The sequence below is a fragment of the Coregonus lavaretus genome (genome assembly GCF_964263955.1).
Source record: "Coregonus lavaretus genome assembly, chromosome: 39".
Lineage (NCBI taxonomy): Eukaryota > Metazoa > Chordata > Actinopteri > Salmoniformes > Salmonidae > Coregonus > Coregonus lavaretus.
In genome coordinates, this window is record NC_140026.1 from 1,670,795 (window position 1) to 1,685,444 (window position 14,650).

At 46.8% G+C, this 14,650-nt stretch overlaps 1 protein-coding gene across 1 annotated transcript in view; it reads left to right on the plus strand.

Annotated features, from left to right (window-relative positions):
- LOC311112634 (uncharacterized protein) overlaps positions 1 to 14,436 on the plus strand; it is a 63,613-nt gene extending 49,177 nt beyond the window's left edge. Inside the window, exons 10-15 of the mRNA XM_084155780.1 lie at positions 5,021 to 5,245; positions 5,320 to 5,378; positions 12,855 to 13,093; positions 13,274 to 13,468; positions 13,734 to 13,825; positions 14,206 to 14,436. Coding sequence (XP_084011906.1) covers positions 5,021 to 5,245; positions 5,320 to 5,378; positions 12,855 to 13,093; positions 13,274 to 13,468; positions 13,734 to 13,825; positions 14,206 to 14,328 — 933 coding nt within the window. The 3' untranslated portion in view covers positions 14,329 to 14,436. The remainder of the gene's footprint in view (positions 1 to 5,020; positions 5,246 to 5,319; positions 5,379 to 12,854; positions 13,094 to 13,273; positions 13,469 to 13,733; positions 13,826 to 14,205) is intronic.
- Positions 14,437 to 14,650: the final 214 nt, after the last annotated feature.

The following is a 14,650-nucleotide window of genomic DNA, read 5'->3' on the forward strand; positions in this document are numbered from 1 at the left end:
TGGACCACTTTTCGCTCATTAGCTCTACTTTCAGAACTACAGGCTAAAAAGTTTTTTTTTTTTTTAAGTACCAGAGAATCTCTTTTAAGGTCAAGGTAAGGGTTTGCGTTTGGCTTAGTAGTTAAATTGTATTTTTGGTAAGGAAGGGCTATATTCCATATTGTCCTTTCCTGTGACTGAGTGATAATCCATGTGTTTCCTTTCTAATACCCATATGGGAATACCACTGGAAATAGCAGAGCAGGACTGCAATGGCAGGAATTCTAGAGAAGTCTCTTTCCAGGTAATGGGGCTTTAACATTAGTGTTGAGAGGATGGTAGGTAATGGGGCTTTAACATTAGTGTTGAGAGGATGGTAGGTAATGGGGTTTTAACATTAGTGTTGAGAGGAGAGAGGATGGTAGGTAATGGGGCTTTAACATTAGTGTTGAGAGGATGGTAGGTAATGGGGTTTTAACATTAGGGTTGAGAGGATGGTAGGTAATGGGGCTTTAACATTAGTGTTGAGAGGAAAGAGGATGGTAGGTAATGGGGCTTTAACATTAGTGTTGAGAGGAGGGAGGATGGTAGGTAATGGGGCTTTAACATTAGTGTTGAGAGGAGAGAGGATGGTAGGTAATGGGGCTTTAACATTAGTGTTGAGAGGATGGTAGGTAATGGGGCTTTAATATTAGTGTTGAGAGGAGAGAGGATGGTAGGTAATGGGGCTTTAATATTAGTGTTGAGAGGAGAGAGGATGGTAGGTAATGGGGCTTTAATATTAGTGTTGAGAGGAGAGAGGATGGTAGGTAATGGGGCTTTAACATTAGTGTTGAGAGGATGGGAGGTAATGGGGCTTTAACATTAGTGTTGAGAGGATGGTAGGTAATGGGGCTTTAACATTAGTGTTGAGAGGATGGTAGGTAATGGGGCTTTAACATTAGGGTTGAGAGGAAAGAGGATGGTAGGTAATGGGATTTTAACATTAGTGTTGAGAGGAGAGAGGATGGTAGGTAATGGGGCTTTAACATTAGTATTGAGAGGGGAGAGGATGGTAGGTAATGGGGCTTTAACATTAGTGTTGAGAGGATGGTAGGTAATGGGGCTTTAACATTAGTGTTGAGAGGATGGTAGGTAATGGAGCTTTAACATTAGTGTTGAGAGGATGGTAGGTAATGGGGCTTTAACATTAGGGTTGAGAGGAGTGTGGATGGTAGGTAATGGGGCTTTAACATTAGTGTTAAGAGGATGGTAGGTAATGGGGCTTTAACATTTGTGTTGAGAGGAGAGAGGATGGTAGGTAATGGGGCTTTAACATTAGTGTTGAGAGGATGGTAGGTAATGGGGCTTTAACATTAGTGTTAAGAGGATGGTAGGTAATGGGGCTTTAACATTAGTGTTGAGAGGAGGGAGGATGGTAGGTAATGGGGCTTTAACATTAGTGTTGAGAGGATGGTAGGTAATGGGGCTTTAACATTAGTGTTGAGAGGATGGTAGGTAATGGGGCTTTAACATTAGTGTTGAGAGGAGAGAGGATGGTAGGTAATGGGGCTTTAACATTAGTGTTGAGAGGATGGTAGGTAATGGGGCTTTAACATTAGGGTTGAGAGGAGAGAGGATGGTAGGTAATGGGGCTTTAACATTAGTGTTGAGAGGATGGTAGGTAATGGGGCTTTAACATTAGTGTTGAGAGGAGAGAGGATGGTAGGTAATGGGGCTTTAACATTAGTGTTGAGAGGATGGTAGGTAATGGGGCTTTAACATTAGTGTTGAGAGGATGGTAGGTAATGGGGCTTTAACATTAGGGTTGAGAGGATGGTAGGTAATGGGGCTTTAACATTAGTGTTGAGAGGATGGTAGGTAATGGGGCTTTAACATTAGTGTTGAGAGGAGGGAGGATGGTAGGTAATGGGGCTTTAACATTAGGGTTGAGAGGATGGTAGGTAATGGGGTTTTAACATTAGTGTTGAGAGGATGGTAGGTAATGGGGCTTTAACATTAGTGTTGAGAGGATGGTAGGTAATGGGGCTTTAACATTAGTGTTGAGAGGATGGTAGGTAATGGGGCTTTAACATTAGTGTTGAGAGGATGGTAGGTAATGGGGCTTTAACATTCGTGTTGAGAGGAGAGGGTGGTAGGTAATGGGGCTTTAACATTCGTGTTGAGAGGAGGGAGGATGGTAGGTAATGGGGCTTTAACATTAGGGTTGAGAGGAGAGAGGATGGTAGGTAATGGGACTTTAACATTAGGGTTGAGAGGATGGTAGGTAATGGGGCTTTAACATTAGTGTTGAGAGGAGAGAGGATGGTAGGTAATGGGGCTTTAACATTAGTGTTGAGAGGATGGTAGGTAATGGGGCTTTAACATTAGTGTTGAGAGGATGGTAGGTAATGGGGCTTTAACATTAGGGTTGAGAGGAGAGAGGATGGTAGGTAATGGGGCTTTAACATTAGTGTTGAGAGGATGGTAGGTAATGGGGCTTTAACATTAGTGTTGAGAGGAGAGAGGATGGTAGGTAATGGGGCTTTAACATTAGGGTTGAGAGGATGGTAGGTAATGGAGCTTTAACATTAGTGTTGAGAGGATGGTAGGTAATGGGGCTTTAACATTAGTGTTGAGAGGATGGTAGGTAATGGGGCTTTAACATTAGTGTTGAGAGGATGGTAGGTAATGGAGCTTTAACATTAGTGTTGAGAGGATGGTAGGTAATGGGGCTTTAACATTAGTGTTGAGAGGATGGTAGGTAATGGGGCTTTAACATTAGTGTTGAGAGGATGGTAGGTAATGGGGCTTTAACATTAGTGTTGAGAGGATGGTAGGTAATGGGGCTTTAACATTAGTGTTGAGAGGATGGTAGGTAATGGAGCTTTAACATTAGTGTTGAGAGGATGGTAGGTAATGGGGCTTTAACATTAGTGTTGAGAGGATGGTAGGTAATGGAGCTTTAACATTAGTGTTGAGAGGATGGTAGGTAATGGGGCTTTAACATTAGTGTTGAGAGGATGGTAGGTAATGGGGCTTTAACATTAGTGTTGAGAGGATGGTAGGTAATGGGGCTTTAACATTAGTGTTGAGAGGATGGTAGGTAATGGGGCTTTAACATTAGTGTTGAGAGGATGGTAGGTAATGGGGCTTTAACATTAGTGTTGAGAGGATGGTAGGTAATGGGGCTTTAACATTAGTGTTGAGAGGAGGGAGGATGGTAGGTAATGGGGCTTTAACATTAGGGTTGAGAGGATGGTAGGTAATGGGGTTTTAACATTAGTGTTGAGAGGATGGTAGGTAATGGGGCTTTAACATTAGTGTTGAGAGGATGGTAGGTAATGGGGCTTTAACATTAGTGTTGAGAGGATGGTAGGTAATGGGGCTTTAACATTAGTGTTGAGAGGAGAGAGGATGGTAGGTAATGGGGCTTTAACATTAGTGTTGAGAGGATGGTAGGTAATGGGGCTTTAACATTAGTGTTGAGAGGATGGTAGGTAATGGGGCTTTAACATTAGTGTTGAGAGGAGAGAGGATGGTAGGTAATGGGGCTTTAACATTAGTGTTGAGAGGAGAGAGGATGGTAGGTAATGGGGCTTTAACATTAGTGTTGAGAGGATGGTAGGTAATGGGGCTTTAACATTAGTGTTGAGAGGATGGTAGGTAATGGGGCTTTAACATTAGTGTTGAGAGGATGGTAGGTAATGAGGCTTTAACATTAGTGTTGAGAGGATGGTAGGTAATGGGGCTTTAACATTAGTGTTGAGAGGAAAGAGGATGGTAGGTAATGGGGCTTTAACATTAGTGTTGAGAGGAGGGAGGATGGTAGGTAATGGGGCTTTAACATTAGGGTTGAGAGGAGAGAGGATGGTAGGTAATGGGGCTTTAACATTAGTGTTGAGAGGAGAGAGGATGGTAGGTAATGGGGCTTTAACATTAGTGTTGAGAGGATGGTAGGTAATGGGGCTTTAACATTAGTGTTGAGAGGAGAGAGGATGGTAGGTAATGGGGCTTTAACATTAGTGTTGAGAGGATGGTAGGTAATGGGGCTTTAACATTAGTGTTGAGAGGAGAGAGGATGGTAGGTAATGGGGCTTTAACATTAGTGTTGAGAGGATGGTAGGTAATGGGGCTTTAACATTAGTGTTGAGAGGAGAGATGATGGTAGGTAATGGGGCTTTAATATTCGTGTTGAGAGGATGGGTGCAAAGGGAACTATTATTGACTTTCACCTCTATAGAGAATGTGTATGTATGTGTTGTTGTTGGTATGTATTCAGAACAGAATAGAGCAGCTAGTTCCAATTACCCCTTTCCCTCCCCCTTGGTCCTAAAGCTTGGTTAGCATGTTAGCATGTCTGAAGGGTCTGGGTAGGTATAAGCAGTGTTAGCATGTCTGAAGGGTCTGGGTAGGTATAAGCAGTGTTAGCATGTTAGCATGTCTGAAGGGTCTGGTTAGGTATAAGCAGTGTTAGCATGTCTGAAGGGTCTGGGTAGGTATAAGCAGTGTTAGCATGTTAGCATGTCTGAAGGGTCTGGGTAGGTATAAGCAGTGTTAGCATGTTAGCATGTCTGAAGGGTCTGGGTAGGTATAAGCAGTGTTAGCATGTTAGCATGTCTGAAGGGTCTGGGTAGGTATAAGCAGTGTTAGCATGTTAGCATGTCTGAAGGATCTGGGTAGGTATAAGCAGTGTTAGCATGTTAGCATGTCTGAAGGGTCTGGGTAGGTATAAGCAGTGTTAGCATGTTAGCATGTCTGAAGGGTCTGGGTAGGTATAAGCAGTGTTAGCATGTTAGCATGTCTGAAGGGTCTGGGTAGGTATAAGCAGTGTTAGCATGTTAGCATGTCTGAAGGGTCTGGGTAGGTATAAGCAGTGTTAGCATGTTAGCATGTCTGAAGGATCTGGGTAGGTATAAGCAGTGTTAGCATGTTAGCATGTCTGAAGGGTCTGGGTAGGTATAAGCAGTGTAGCGGTAAAGCTTCCACCATACTTTTTCCAGGGGACTGGCTCATTTCCCTTTATTCCATTTAATGAACTCCTTATATGGGTGTTTCTCAGAAACAGGACGTCCTGGTTCTGTTGGAGAAGACGGACTCCGCCCACAAAGATTGTCTCCTGGGGGAGGAGTCAGGTCGGGTACAAGGGTCACACATGACTGTCATCACCCCTCTGTCTGACCAATCACAGCCTCCCAGTGACCAACACAACCAATTCGATCCCGCCTTGGACGACAACAGCCAATTGAAGCCTCCCTCTGAATACAAGAGCCAATCAGAACCTCCGGTAAATGCATCACATATATCCTTTTTAAAAATATGAGTTTTATTTTTCTTATTTAATCTTGTTTCCTCCTTCAGTCCATCCTCCCATCTCAGCCCCGTGTAGAGAAGGCCCAACCGGTCACAGCACCTGTCAGGTGAGACACACACAGACACACACAATGATGTATTGTTGTCCCCTGTCTCCGTGTGTGTGTAGTGGTGAGGTGTAATGTATTGTTGTCCCCTGTCTCTGTGTGTGTGTAGTGGTGAGGTGTAATGTATTGTTGTCCCCTGTCTCTGTGTGTGTGTAGTGGTGAGGTGTAATGTATTGTTGTCCCCTGTCTCTGTGTGTGTGTAGTGGTGAGGTGTAATGTATTGTTGTCCCCTGTCTCCGTGTGTGTGTAGTGGTGAGGTGTAATGTATTGTTGTCCCCTGTCTCCGAGTGTGTGTGTAGTGGTGAGGTGTAATGTATTGTTGTCCCCTGTCTCCGTGTGTGTGTAGTGGTGAGGTGTAATGTATTGTTGTCCCCTGTCTCCGAGTGTGTGTGTAGTGGTGAGGTGTAATGTATTGTTGTCCCCTGTCTCCGTGTGTGTGTAGTGGTGAGGTGTAATGTATTGTTGTCCCCTGTCTCTGTGTGTGTGTAGTGGTGAGGTGTAATGTATTGTTGTCCCCTGTCTCTGTGTGTGTGTAGTGGTGAGGTGTAATGTATTGTTGTCCCCTGTCTCCGTGTGTGTGTAGTGGTGAGGTGTAATGTATTGTTGTCCCCTGTCTCTGTGTGTGTGTAGTGGTGAGGTGTAATGTGTTGTTGTCCCCTGTCTCTGTGTGTGTGTAGTGGTGAGGTGTAATGTGTTGTTGTCTCCGTGTGTGTGTAGTGGTGAGGTGTAATGTATTGTTGTCCCCTGTCTCTGTGTGTGTGTAGTGGTGAGGTGTAATGTATTGTTGTCCCCTGTCTCCGTGTGTGTGTAGTGGTGAGGTGTAATGTATTGTTGTCCCCTGTCTCTGTGTGTGTGTAGTGGTGAGGTGTAATGTGTTGTTGTCTCCGTGTGTGTGTAGTGGTCCGAGGTGTAATGTATTGTTGTCCCCTGTCTCTGTGTGTGTGTAGTGGTGAGGTGTAATGTGTTGTTGTCTCCGTGTGTGTGTAGTGGTCCGAGGTGTAATGTATTGTTGTCCCCTGTCTCCGTGTGTGTGTAGTGGTCCGAGGTGTAATGTATTGTTGTCCCCTGTCTCCGTGTGTGTGTGTGTAGTGGTGAGGTGTAATGTATTGTTGTCCCCTGTCTCTGTGTGTGTGTAGTGGTGAGGTGTAATGTATTGTTGTCCCCTGTCTCTGTGGGTGTGTAGTGGTGAGGTGTAATGTATTGTTGTCCCCTGTCTCCGTGTGTGTGTAGTGGTGAGGGGTAATGTATTGTTGTCCCCTGTCTCCGTGTGTGTGTAGTGGTGAGGTGTAATGTATTGTTGTCCCCTGTCTCTGTGTGTGTGTGTAGTGGTGAGGTGTAATGTATTGTTGTCCCCTGTCTCCGTGTGTGTGTAGTGGTGAGGTGTAATGTATTGTTGTCCCCTGTCTCCGTGTGTGTGTAGTGGTGAGGTGTAATGTATTGTTGTCCCCTGTCTCTGTGTGTGTGTAGTGGTCCGAGGTGTAATGTATTGTTGTCCCCTGTCTCCGTGTGTGTGTAGTGGTGAGGTGTAATGTATTGTTGTCCCCTGTCTCTGTGTGTGTGTAGTGGTGAGGTGTAATGTATTGTTGTCCCCTGTCTCCGTGTGTGTGTAGCGGTGAGGTGTAATGTATTGTTGTCCTCTGTCTTCGTGTGTGTGTGTAGTGGTCCGAGGTGTAATGTATTGTTGTCCCCTGTCTCTGTGTGTGTGTAGTGGTGAGGTGTAATGTATTGTTGTCCCCTGTCTCCGTGTGTGTGTAGTGGTGAGGTGTAATGTATTGTTGTCCCCTGTCTCCGTGTGTGTGTAGTGGTGAGGTGTAATGTATTGTTGTCCCCTGTCTCCGTGTGTGTGTAGTGGTCCGAGGTGTAATGTATTGTTGTCCCCTGTCTCCGTGTGTGTGTAGTGGTGAGGTGTAATGTATTGTTGTCCCCTGTCTCCGTGTGTGTGTAGTGGTGAGGTGTAATGTATTGTTGTCCCCTGTCTCCGTGTGTGTGTAGTGGTCCGAGGTGTAATGTATTGTTGTCCCCTGTCTCTGTGTGTGTGTGTAGTGGTGAGGTGTAATGTATTGTTGTCCCCTGTCTCTGTGTGTGTGTAGTGGTGAGGTGTAATGTATTGTTGTCCCCTGTCTCTGTGTGTGTGTAGTGGTGAGGTGTAATGTATTGTTGTCCCCTGTCTCCGTGTGTGTGTAGTGGTGAGGTGTAATGTATTGTTGTCCCCTGTCTCCGTGTTTGTGTAGTGATGAGGTGTAATGTATTGTTGTCCCCTGTCTCTGTGTGTGTGTAGTGGTGAGGTGTAATGTATTGTTGTCCCCTGTCTCTGTGTGTGTGTAGTGGTGAGGTGTAATGTATTGTTGTCCCCTGTCTCTGTGTGTGTGTAGTGGTGAGGTGTAATGTATTGTTGTCCCCTGTCTCCGTGTGTGTGTAGTGGTGAGGTGTAATGTATTGTTGTCCCTGTCTCCGTGTGTGTGTAGTGGTGAGGTGTAATGTATTGTTGTCCCCTGTCTCTGTGTGTGTGTAGTGGTGAGGTGTAATGTATTGTTGTCCCCTGTCTCTGTGTGTGTGTAGTGGTCCGAGGTGTAATGTATTGTTGTCCCCTGTCTCCGTGTGTGTGTATTGGTGAGGTGTAATGTATTGTTGTCCCCTGTCTCTGTGTGTGTGTAGTGGTGAGGTGTAATGTATTGTTGTCCCCTGTCTCCGAGTGTGTGTAGTGGTGAGGTGTAATGTATTGTTGTCCCCTGTCTCCGTGTGTGTGTAGTGGTGAGGTGTAATGTATTGTTGTCCCCTGTCTCTGTGTGTGTGTAGTGGTCCGAGGTGTAATGTATTGTTGTCCCCCTGTCTCTGTGTGTGTGTAGTGGTGAGGTGTAATGTATTGTTGTCCCCTGTCTCTGTGTGTGTGTAGTGGTGAGGTGTAATGTATTGTTGTCCCCTGTCTCTGTGTGTGTGTAGTGGTGAGGTGTAATGTATTGTTGTCCCCTGTCTCCGTGTGTGTGTAGTGGTGAGGTGTAATTTATTGTTGTCTCCGTGTGTGTGTAGTGGTGAGGTGTAATGTATTGTTGTCCCCTGTCTCTGTGTGTGTGTAGTGGTGAGGTGTAATGTATTGTTGTCCCCTGTCTCTGTGTGTGTGTAGTGGTGAGGTGTAATGTATTGTTGTCCCCTGTCTCTGTGTGTGTGTAGTGGTCCGAGGTGTAATGTATTGTTGTCCCCTGTCTCTGTGTGTGTGTAGTGGTGAGGTGTAATGTATTGTTGTCCCCTGTCTCTGTGTGTGTGTAGTGGTGAGGTGTAATGTATTGTTGTCCCCTGTCTCTGTGTGTGTGTAGTGGTGAGGTGTAATGTATTGTTGTCCCCTGTCTCCGTGTGTGTGTAGTGGTCCGAGGTGTAATGTATTGTTGTCCCCTGTCTCTGTGTGTGTGTAGTGGTGAGGTGTAATGTATTGTTGTCCCCTGTCTCCGTGTGTGTGTAGTGGTGAGGTGTAATGTATTGTTGTCCCCTGTCTCTGTGTGTGTGTAGTGGTGAGGTGTAATGTATTGTTGTCCCCTGTCTCCGTGTGTGTGTAGTGGTGAGGTGTAATGTATTGTTGTCCCCTGTCTCTGTGTGTGTGTAGTGGTGAGGTGTAATGTATTGTTGTCCCCTGTCTCCGTGTGTGTGTAGTGGTGAGGTGTAATGTATTGTTGTCCCCTGTCTCCGTGTGTGTGTAGTGGTCCGAGGTGTAATGTATTGTTGTCCCCTGTCTCTGTGTGTGTGTAGTGGTCCGAGGTGTAATGTATTGTTGTCCCCTGTCTCTGTGTGTGTGTAGTGGTGAGGTGTAATGTATTGTTGTCCCCTGTCTCTGTGTGTGTGTAGTGGTGAGGTGTAATGTATTGTTGTCCCCTGTCTCTGTGTGTGTGTAGTGGTGAGGTGTAATGTATTGTTGTCCCCTGTCTCTGTGTGTGTGTAGTGGTGAGGTGTAATGTATTGTTGTCCCCTGTCTCCGTGTGTGTGTAGTGGTCCGAGGTGTAATGTATTGTTGTCCCCTGTCTCCGTGTGTGTGTAGTGGTCCGAGGTGTAATGTATTGTTGTCCCCTGTCTCTGTGTGTGTGTAGTGGTGAGGTGTAATGTATTGTTGTCCCCTGTCTCTGTGTGTGTGTGTGTAGTGGTGAGGTGTTATGTATTGTTGTCCCCTGTCTCTGTGTGTGTGTGTGTAGTGGTGAGGTGTAATGTATTGTTGTCCCCTGTCTCTGTGTGTGTGTAGTGGTCCGAGGTGTAATGTATTGTTGTCCCCTGTCTCTGTGTGTGTGTAGTGGTGAGGTGTAATGTATTGTTGTCCCCTGTCTCTGTGTGTGTGTGTGTAGTGGTGAGGTGTAATGTATTGTTGTCCCCTGTCTCTGTGTGTGTGTAGTGGTGAGGTGTAATGTATTGTTGTCCCCTGTCTCTGTGTGTGTGTAGTGGTGAGGTGTAATGTATTGTTTTCCCCTATCTCTGTGTGTGTGTGTGTAGTGGTGAGGTGTAATGTATTGTTGTCCCCTGTCTCCGTGTGTGTGTAGTGGTCCGAGGTGTAATGTATTGTTGTCCCCTGTCTCTGTGTGTGTGTAGTGGTGAGGTGTAATGTATTGTTGTCCCCTGTCTCTGTGTGTGTGTAGTGGTGAGGTGTAATGTATTGTTGTCCCCTGTCTCCGTGTGTGTGTAGTGGTGAGGTGTAATGTATTGTTGTCCCCTGTCTCCGTGTGTGTGTAGTGGTGAGGTGTAATGTATTGTTGTCCCCTGTCTCCGTGTGTGTGTAGTGGTGAGGTGTAATGTATTGTTGTCCCCTGTCTCCGTGTGTGTGTAGTGGTCCGAGGTGTAATGTATTGTTGTCCCCTGTCTCTGTGTGTGTGTAGTGGTGAGGTGTAATGTATTGTTGTCCCCTGTCTCCGTGTGTGTGTAGTGGTGAGGTGTAATGTATTGTTGTCCCCTGTCTCCGTGTGTGTGTAGTGGTGAGGTGTAATGTATTGTTGTCCCCTGTCTCAGTGTGTGTGTAGTGGTCCGAGGTGTAATGTATTGTTGTCCCCTGTCTCCGTGTGTGTGTAGTGGTGAGGTGTAATGTATTGTTGTCCCCTGTCTCTGTGTGTGTGTAGTGGTGAGGTGTAATGTATTGTTGTCCCCTGTCTCTGTGTGTGTGTAGTGGTGAGGTGTAATGTATTGTTGTCCCCTGTCTCCGTGTGTGTGTAGTGGTGAGGTGTAATGTATTGTTGTCCCCTGTCTCCGTGTGTGTGTAGTGGTGAGGTGTAATGTATTGTTGTCCCCTGTCTCAGTGTGTGTGTAGTGGTCCGAGGTGTAATGTATTGTTGTCCCCTGTCTCCGTGTGTGTGTAGTGGTGAGGTGTAATGTATTGTTGTCCCCTGTCTCTGTGTGTGTGTAGTGGTGAGGTGTAATGTATTGTTGTCCCCTGTCTCTGTGTGTGTGTAGTGGTGAGGTGTAATGTATTGTTGTCCCCTGTCTCCGTGTGTGTGTAGTGGTGAGGTGTAATGTATTGTTGTCCCCTGTCTCTGTGTGTGTGTAGTGTTGAGGTGTAATGTATTGTTGTCCCCTGTCTCCGTGTGTGTGTAGTGGTCCGAGGTGTAATGTATTGTTGTCCCCTGTCTCCGTGTGTGTGTAGTGGTGAGGTGTAATGTATTGTTGTCCCCTGTCTCTGTGTGTGTGTGTGTGTAGTGGTGAGGTGTAATGTATTGTTGTCCCCTGTCTCTGTGTGTGTGTAGTGGTGAGGTGTAATGTATTGTTGTCCCCTGTCTCTGTGTGTTTGTAGTGGTGAGGTGTAATGTATTGTTGTCCCCTGTCTCCGTGTGTGTGTAGTGGTGAGGTGTAATGTATTGTTGTCCCCTGTCTCCGTGTGTGTGTAGTGGTGAGGTGTAATGTATTGTTGTCCCCTGTCTCTGTGTGTGTGTAGTGGTGAGGTGTAATGTATTGTTGTCCCCTGTCTCCGTGTGTGTGTGTGTAGTGGTGAGGTGTAATGTATTGTTGTCCCCTGTCTCTGTGTGTGTGTAGTGGTGAGGTGTAATGTATTGTTGTCCCCTGTCTCTGTGTGTGTGTAGTGGTGAGGTGTAATGTATTGTTGTCCCCTGTCTCTGTGTGTGTGTAGTGGTGAGGTGTAATGTATTGTTGTCCCCTGTCTCTGTGTGTGTGTGTGTAGTGGTGAGGTGTAATGTATTGTTGTCCCCTGTCTCTGTGTGTGTGTAGTGGTGAGGTGTAATGTATTGTTGTCCCCTGTCTCTGTGTGTGTGTAGTGGTGAGGTGTAATGTATTGTTGTCCCCTGTCTCTGTGTGTGTGTAGTGGTGAGGTGTAATGTATTGTTGTCCCCTGTCTCTGTGTGTGTGTGTGTGTAGTGGTGAGGTGTAATGTATTGTTGTCCCCTGTCTCCGTGTGTGTGTAGTGGTGAGGTGTAATGTATTGTTGTCCCGTCTCTGTGTGTGTGTGTGTGTAGTGGTGAGGTGTAATGTATTGTTGTCCCCTGTCTCCGTGTGTGTGTAGTGGTGAGGTGTAATGTATTGTTGTCCCCTGTCTCTGTGTGTGTGTAGTGGTGAGGTGTAATGTATTGTTGTCCCCTGTCTCTGTGTGTGTGTGTGTGTAGTGGTGAGGTGTAATGTATTGTTGTCCCCTGTCTCCGTGTGTGTGTAGTGGTGAGGTGTAATGTATTGTTGTCCCCTGTCTCTGTGTGTGTGTGTGTGTAGTGGTGAGGTGTAATGTATTGTTGTCCCCTGTCTCCGTGTGTGTGTAGTGGTGAGGTGTAATGTATTGTTGTCCCCTGTCTCTGTGTGTGTGTAGTGGTGAGGTGTAATGTATTGTTGTCCCCTGTCTCTGTGTGTGTGTAGTGGTGAGGGGTAATGTATTGTTGTCCCCTGTCTCTGTGTGTGTGTAGTGGTGAGGTGTAATGTATTGTTGTCCCCTGTCTCCGTGTGTGTGTAGTGGTGAGGTGTAATGTATTGTTGTCCCCTGTCTCTGTGTGTGTGTAGTGGTGAGGTGTAATGTATTGTTGTCCCCTGTCTCTGTGTGTGTGTAGTGGTGAGGTGTAATGTATTGTTGTCCCCTGTCTCTGTGTGTGTGTAGTGGTGAGGTGTAATGTATTGTTGTCCCCTGTCTCCGTGTGTGTGTAGTGGTGAGGTGTAATGTATTGTTGTCCCCTGTCTCCGTGTGTGTGTAGTGGTGAGGTGTAATGTATTGTTGTCCCCTGTCTCTGTGTGTGTGTAGTAGTGAGGTGTAATGTATTGTTGTCCCCTGTCTCTGTGTGTGTGTAGTGGTGAGGTGTAATGTATTGTTGTCCCCTGTCTCTGTGTGTGTGTAGTGGTGAGGTGTAATGTATTGTTGTCCCCTGTCTCTGTGTGTGTGTAGTGGTGAGGTGTAATGTATTGTTGTCCCCTGTCTCTGTGTGTGTGTAGTGGTGAGGTGTAATGTATTGTTGTCCCCTGTCTCTGTGTGTGTGTAGTGGTCCGAGGTGTAATGTATTGTTGTCCCCTGTCTCTGTGTGTGTGTAGTGGTCCCAGGTGTGTGGCGCGGTTCGACTACGAGGGGGAGGAGGAAGACGAGCTGACCTTCTCCGAGGGTGATGTCATCGCTCTGACGGATGTGATTGATCAGGAGTGGGGGCGGGGTCAGATCCACGGGCGAATAGGAATCTTCCCCCTGGCCTTCACCGAGATCCTGGAGGAACCACCCCCGTCGGCAGGGTTACAGGAACTTGTCGAGACGACCACGAAGACGGCTGAATCCTCAGGTGATTAGACCCAAGGTCCTTCAGTTACAAAGCCAAACATATAGCCTTGTTTTTCTCTACAGTGAGGCTGTTGATCCTATAGCCTTGTCTTTCTGTACATTAAGATTTGTGTGTGTGTGTGTGTTAATATTTCTAAATGTGTATATGTGTGTGTATGCGCTCTCTGTGTTTGTGTATCAGAAGGTGCAGAACAGTGGGTTGTGGCTCTGCATGATTTCCCAGGTCAGACTGCAGAGGACCTGTGGTTCCAGCAGGGGGCGCTGATCAGAGTAACACGGCGCGTAGACGCCGACTGGACCAGAGGAACACTGGACGGGCGGGAGGGACTGTTCCCCACTACCTTCACACACACCTGTAACACAGGTGACACACAGAGTAGGGTGAAGTTACACTGATCCTGGTTCAGTTTTTGCTTTCCCCCCTCACTAATGGTTAAGGTTTAGATTGGGGGAGGGGAAGCTGCTTTCCCCCCTCACTAATGGTTAAGGTTTAGATTGGGGGGGAGGGGAAGCTGCTTTCCCCCCCCACTAATGGTTAAGGTTTAGATTGGGGAGGGGAATCTGATCCTGGATCTATGCCTAGGGGGAAGTTTCACACAACATGGACAGAGTTTAACCATACTTTCTGCTCCTCTCTGCAGCTCAGCCAATGACGGGCCAGCCTGTGGCCAGGGGCGTGGCCAAGGTCCTGTTTGATTTCAGTGCAGAGAGTGAAGATGAACTCTCACTGAAGGTGGGCCTGCTCAGCTCTGTGTGTTCATATTTTGTTACCAATTAAGTAGCAAAGTCTAATGATTTGTGTACTTTCTCTCTCTCTCTCGCTCTCTTTCCCTCCCCTCTCTCTTCCCCCCCTCTCTTCCCCCCCTCTCTCCCCCTGTTTTTCCCCCTCTCTCCCCCTGTTTTTCCCCCTCTCTCCCCCTGTTTTTCCCCCTCTCTCCCCCTGTTTTTCCCCCTCTCTCCCCCTGTTCTTCCCCCTCTCCCTGTCTTTTCCGCTCTCTCTCGCTCTCTCTCTTTCCCTCCCCTCTCTCTTCCCCCCCTCTCTCTCTCTCTCACTCTCTCTCCCCCTGTTCTTCCCCCTCTCCCTGTCTTTTCCGCTCTCTCTCTCTCTCCCAGGCGGGGGAGGTAGTGACAGGGGTGGTGACAGTAGATGATGAGTGGTATCTGGGGGATGCAGGAGGGAGACGAGGCCTGGTCCCCAAAAACTACCTGACACTGCTTCCTGACAGCTACAAATAGGACTATGTACACTATGTGATTGATATATACATGAAAAGTATGTGGACACCCCTTCAAATTAGTGGATTCAGCTATTTCAGCCACACCCGTTGCTGACAGGTGTATAAAATCGAGCACACAGCCATGCAATCTCCATAGACAAACATTGGCAGTAGAATGGCCTTACTGAAGAGCTCAGTGACTTTCAACGTGGCATCGGATGCCACCTTTCCAACAAGTCAGTTCGTCATATTTCTGCCCTGCTAGAGCTGCCCCGGTCAACTGTAAGGGCTGTTATTATGAAGTGGTGTAAAGCTCGCTGCCATTGGACTCTGGAGCAGTG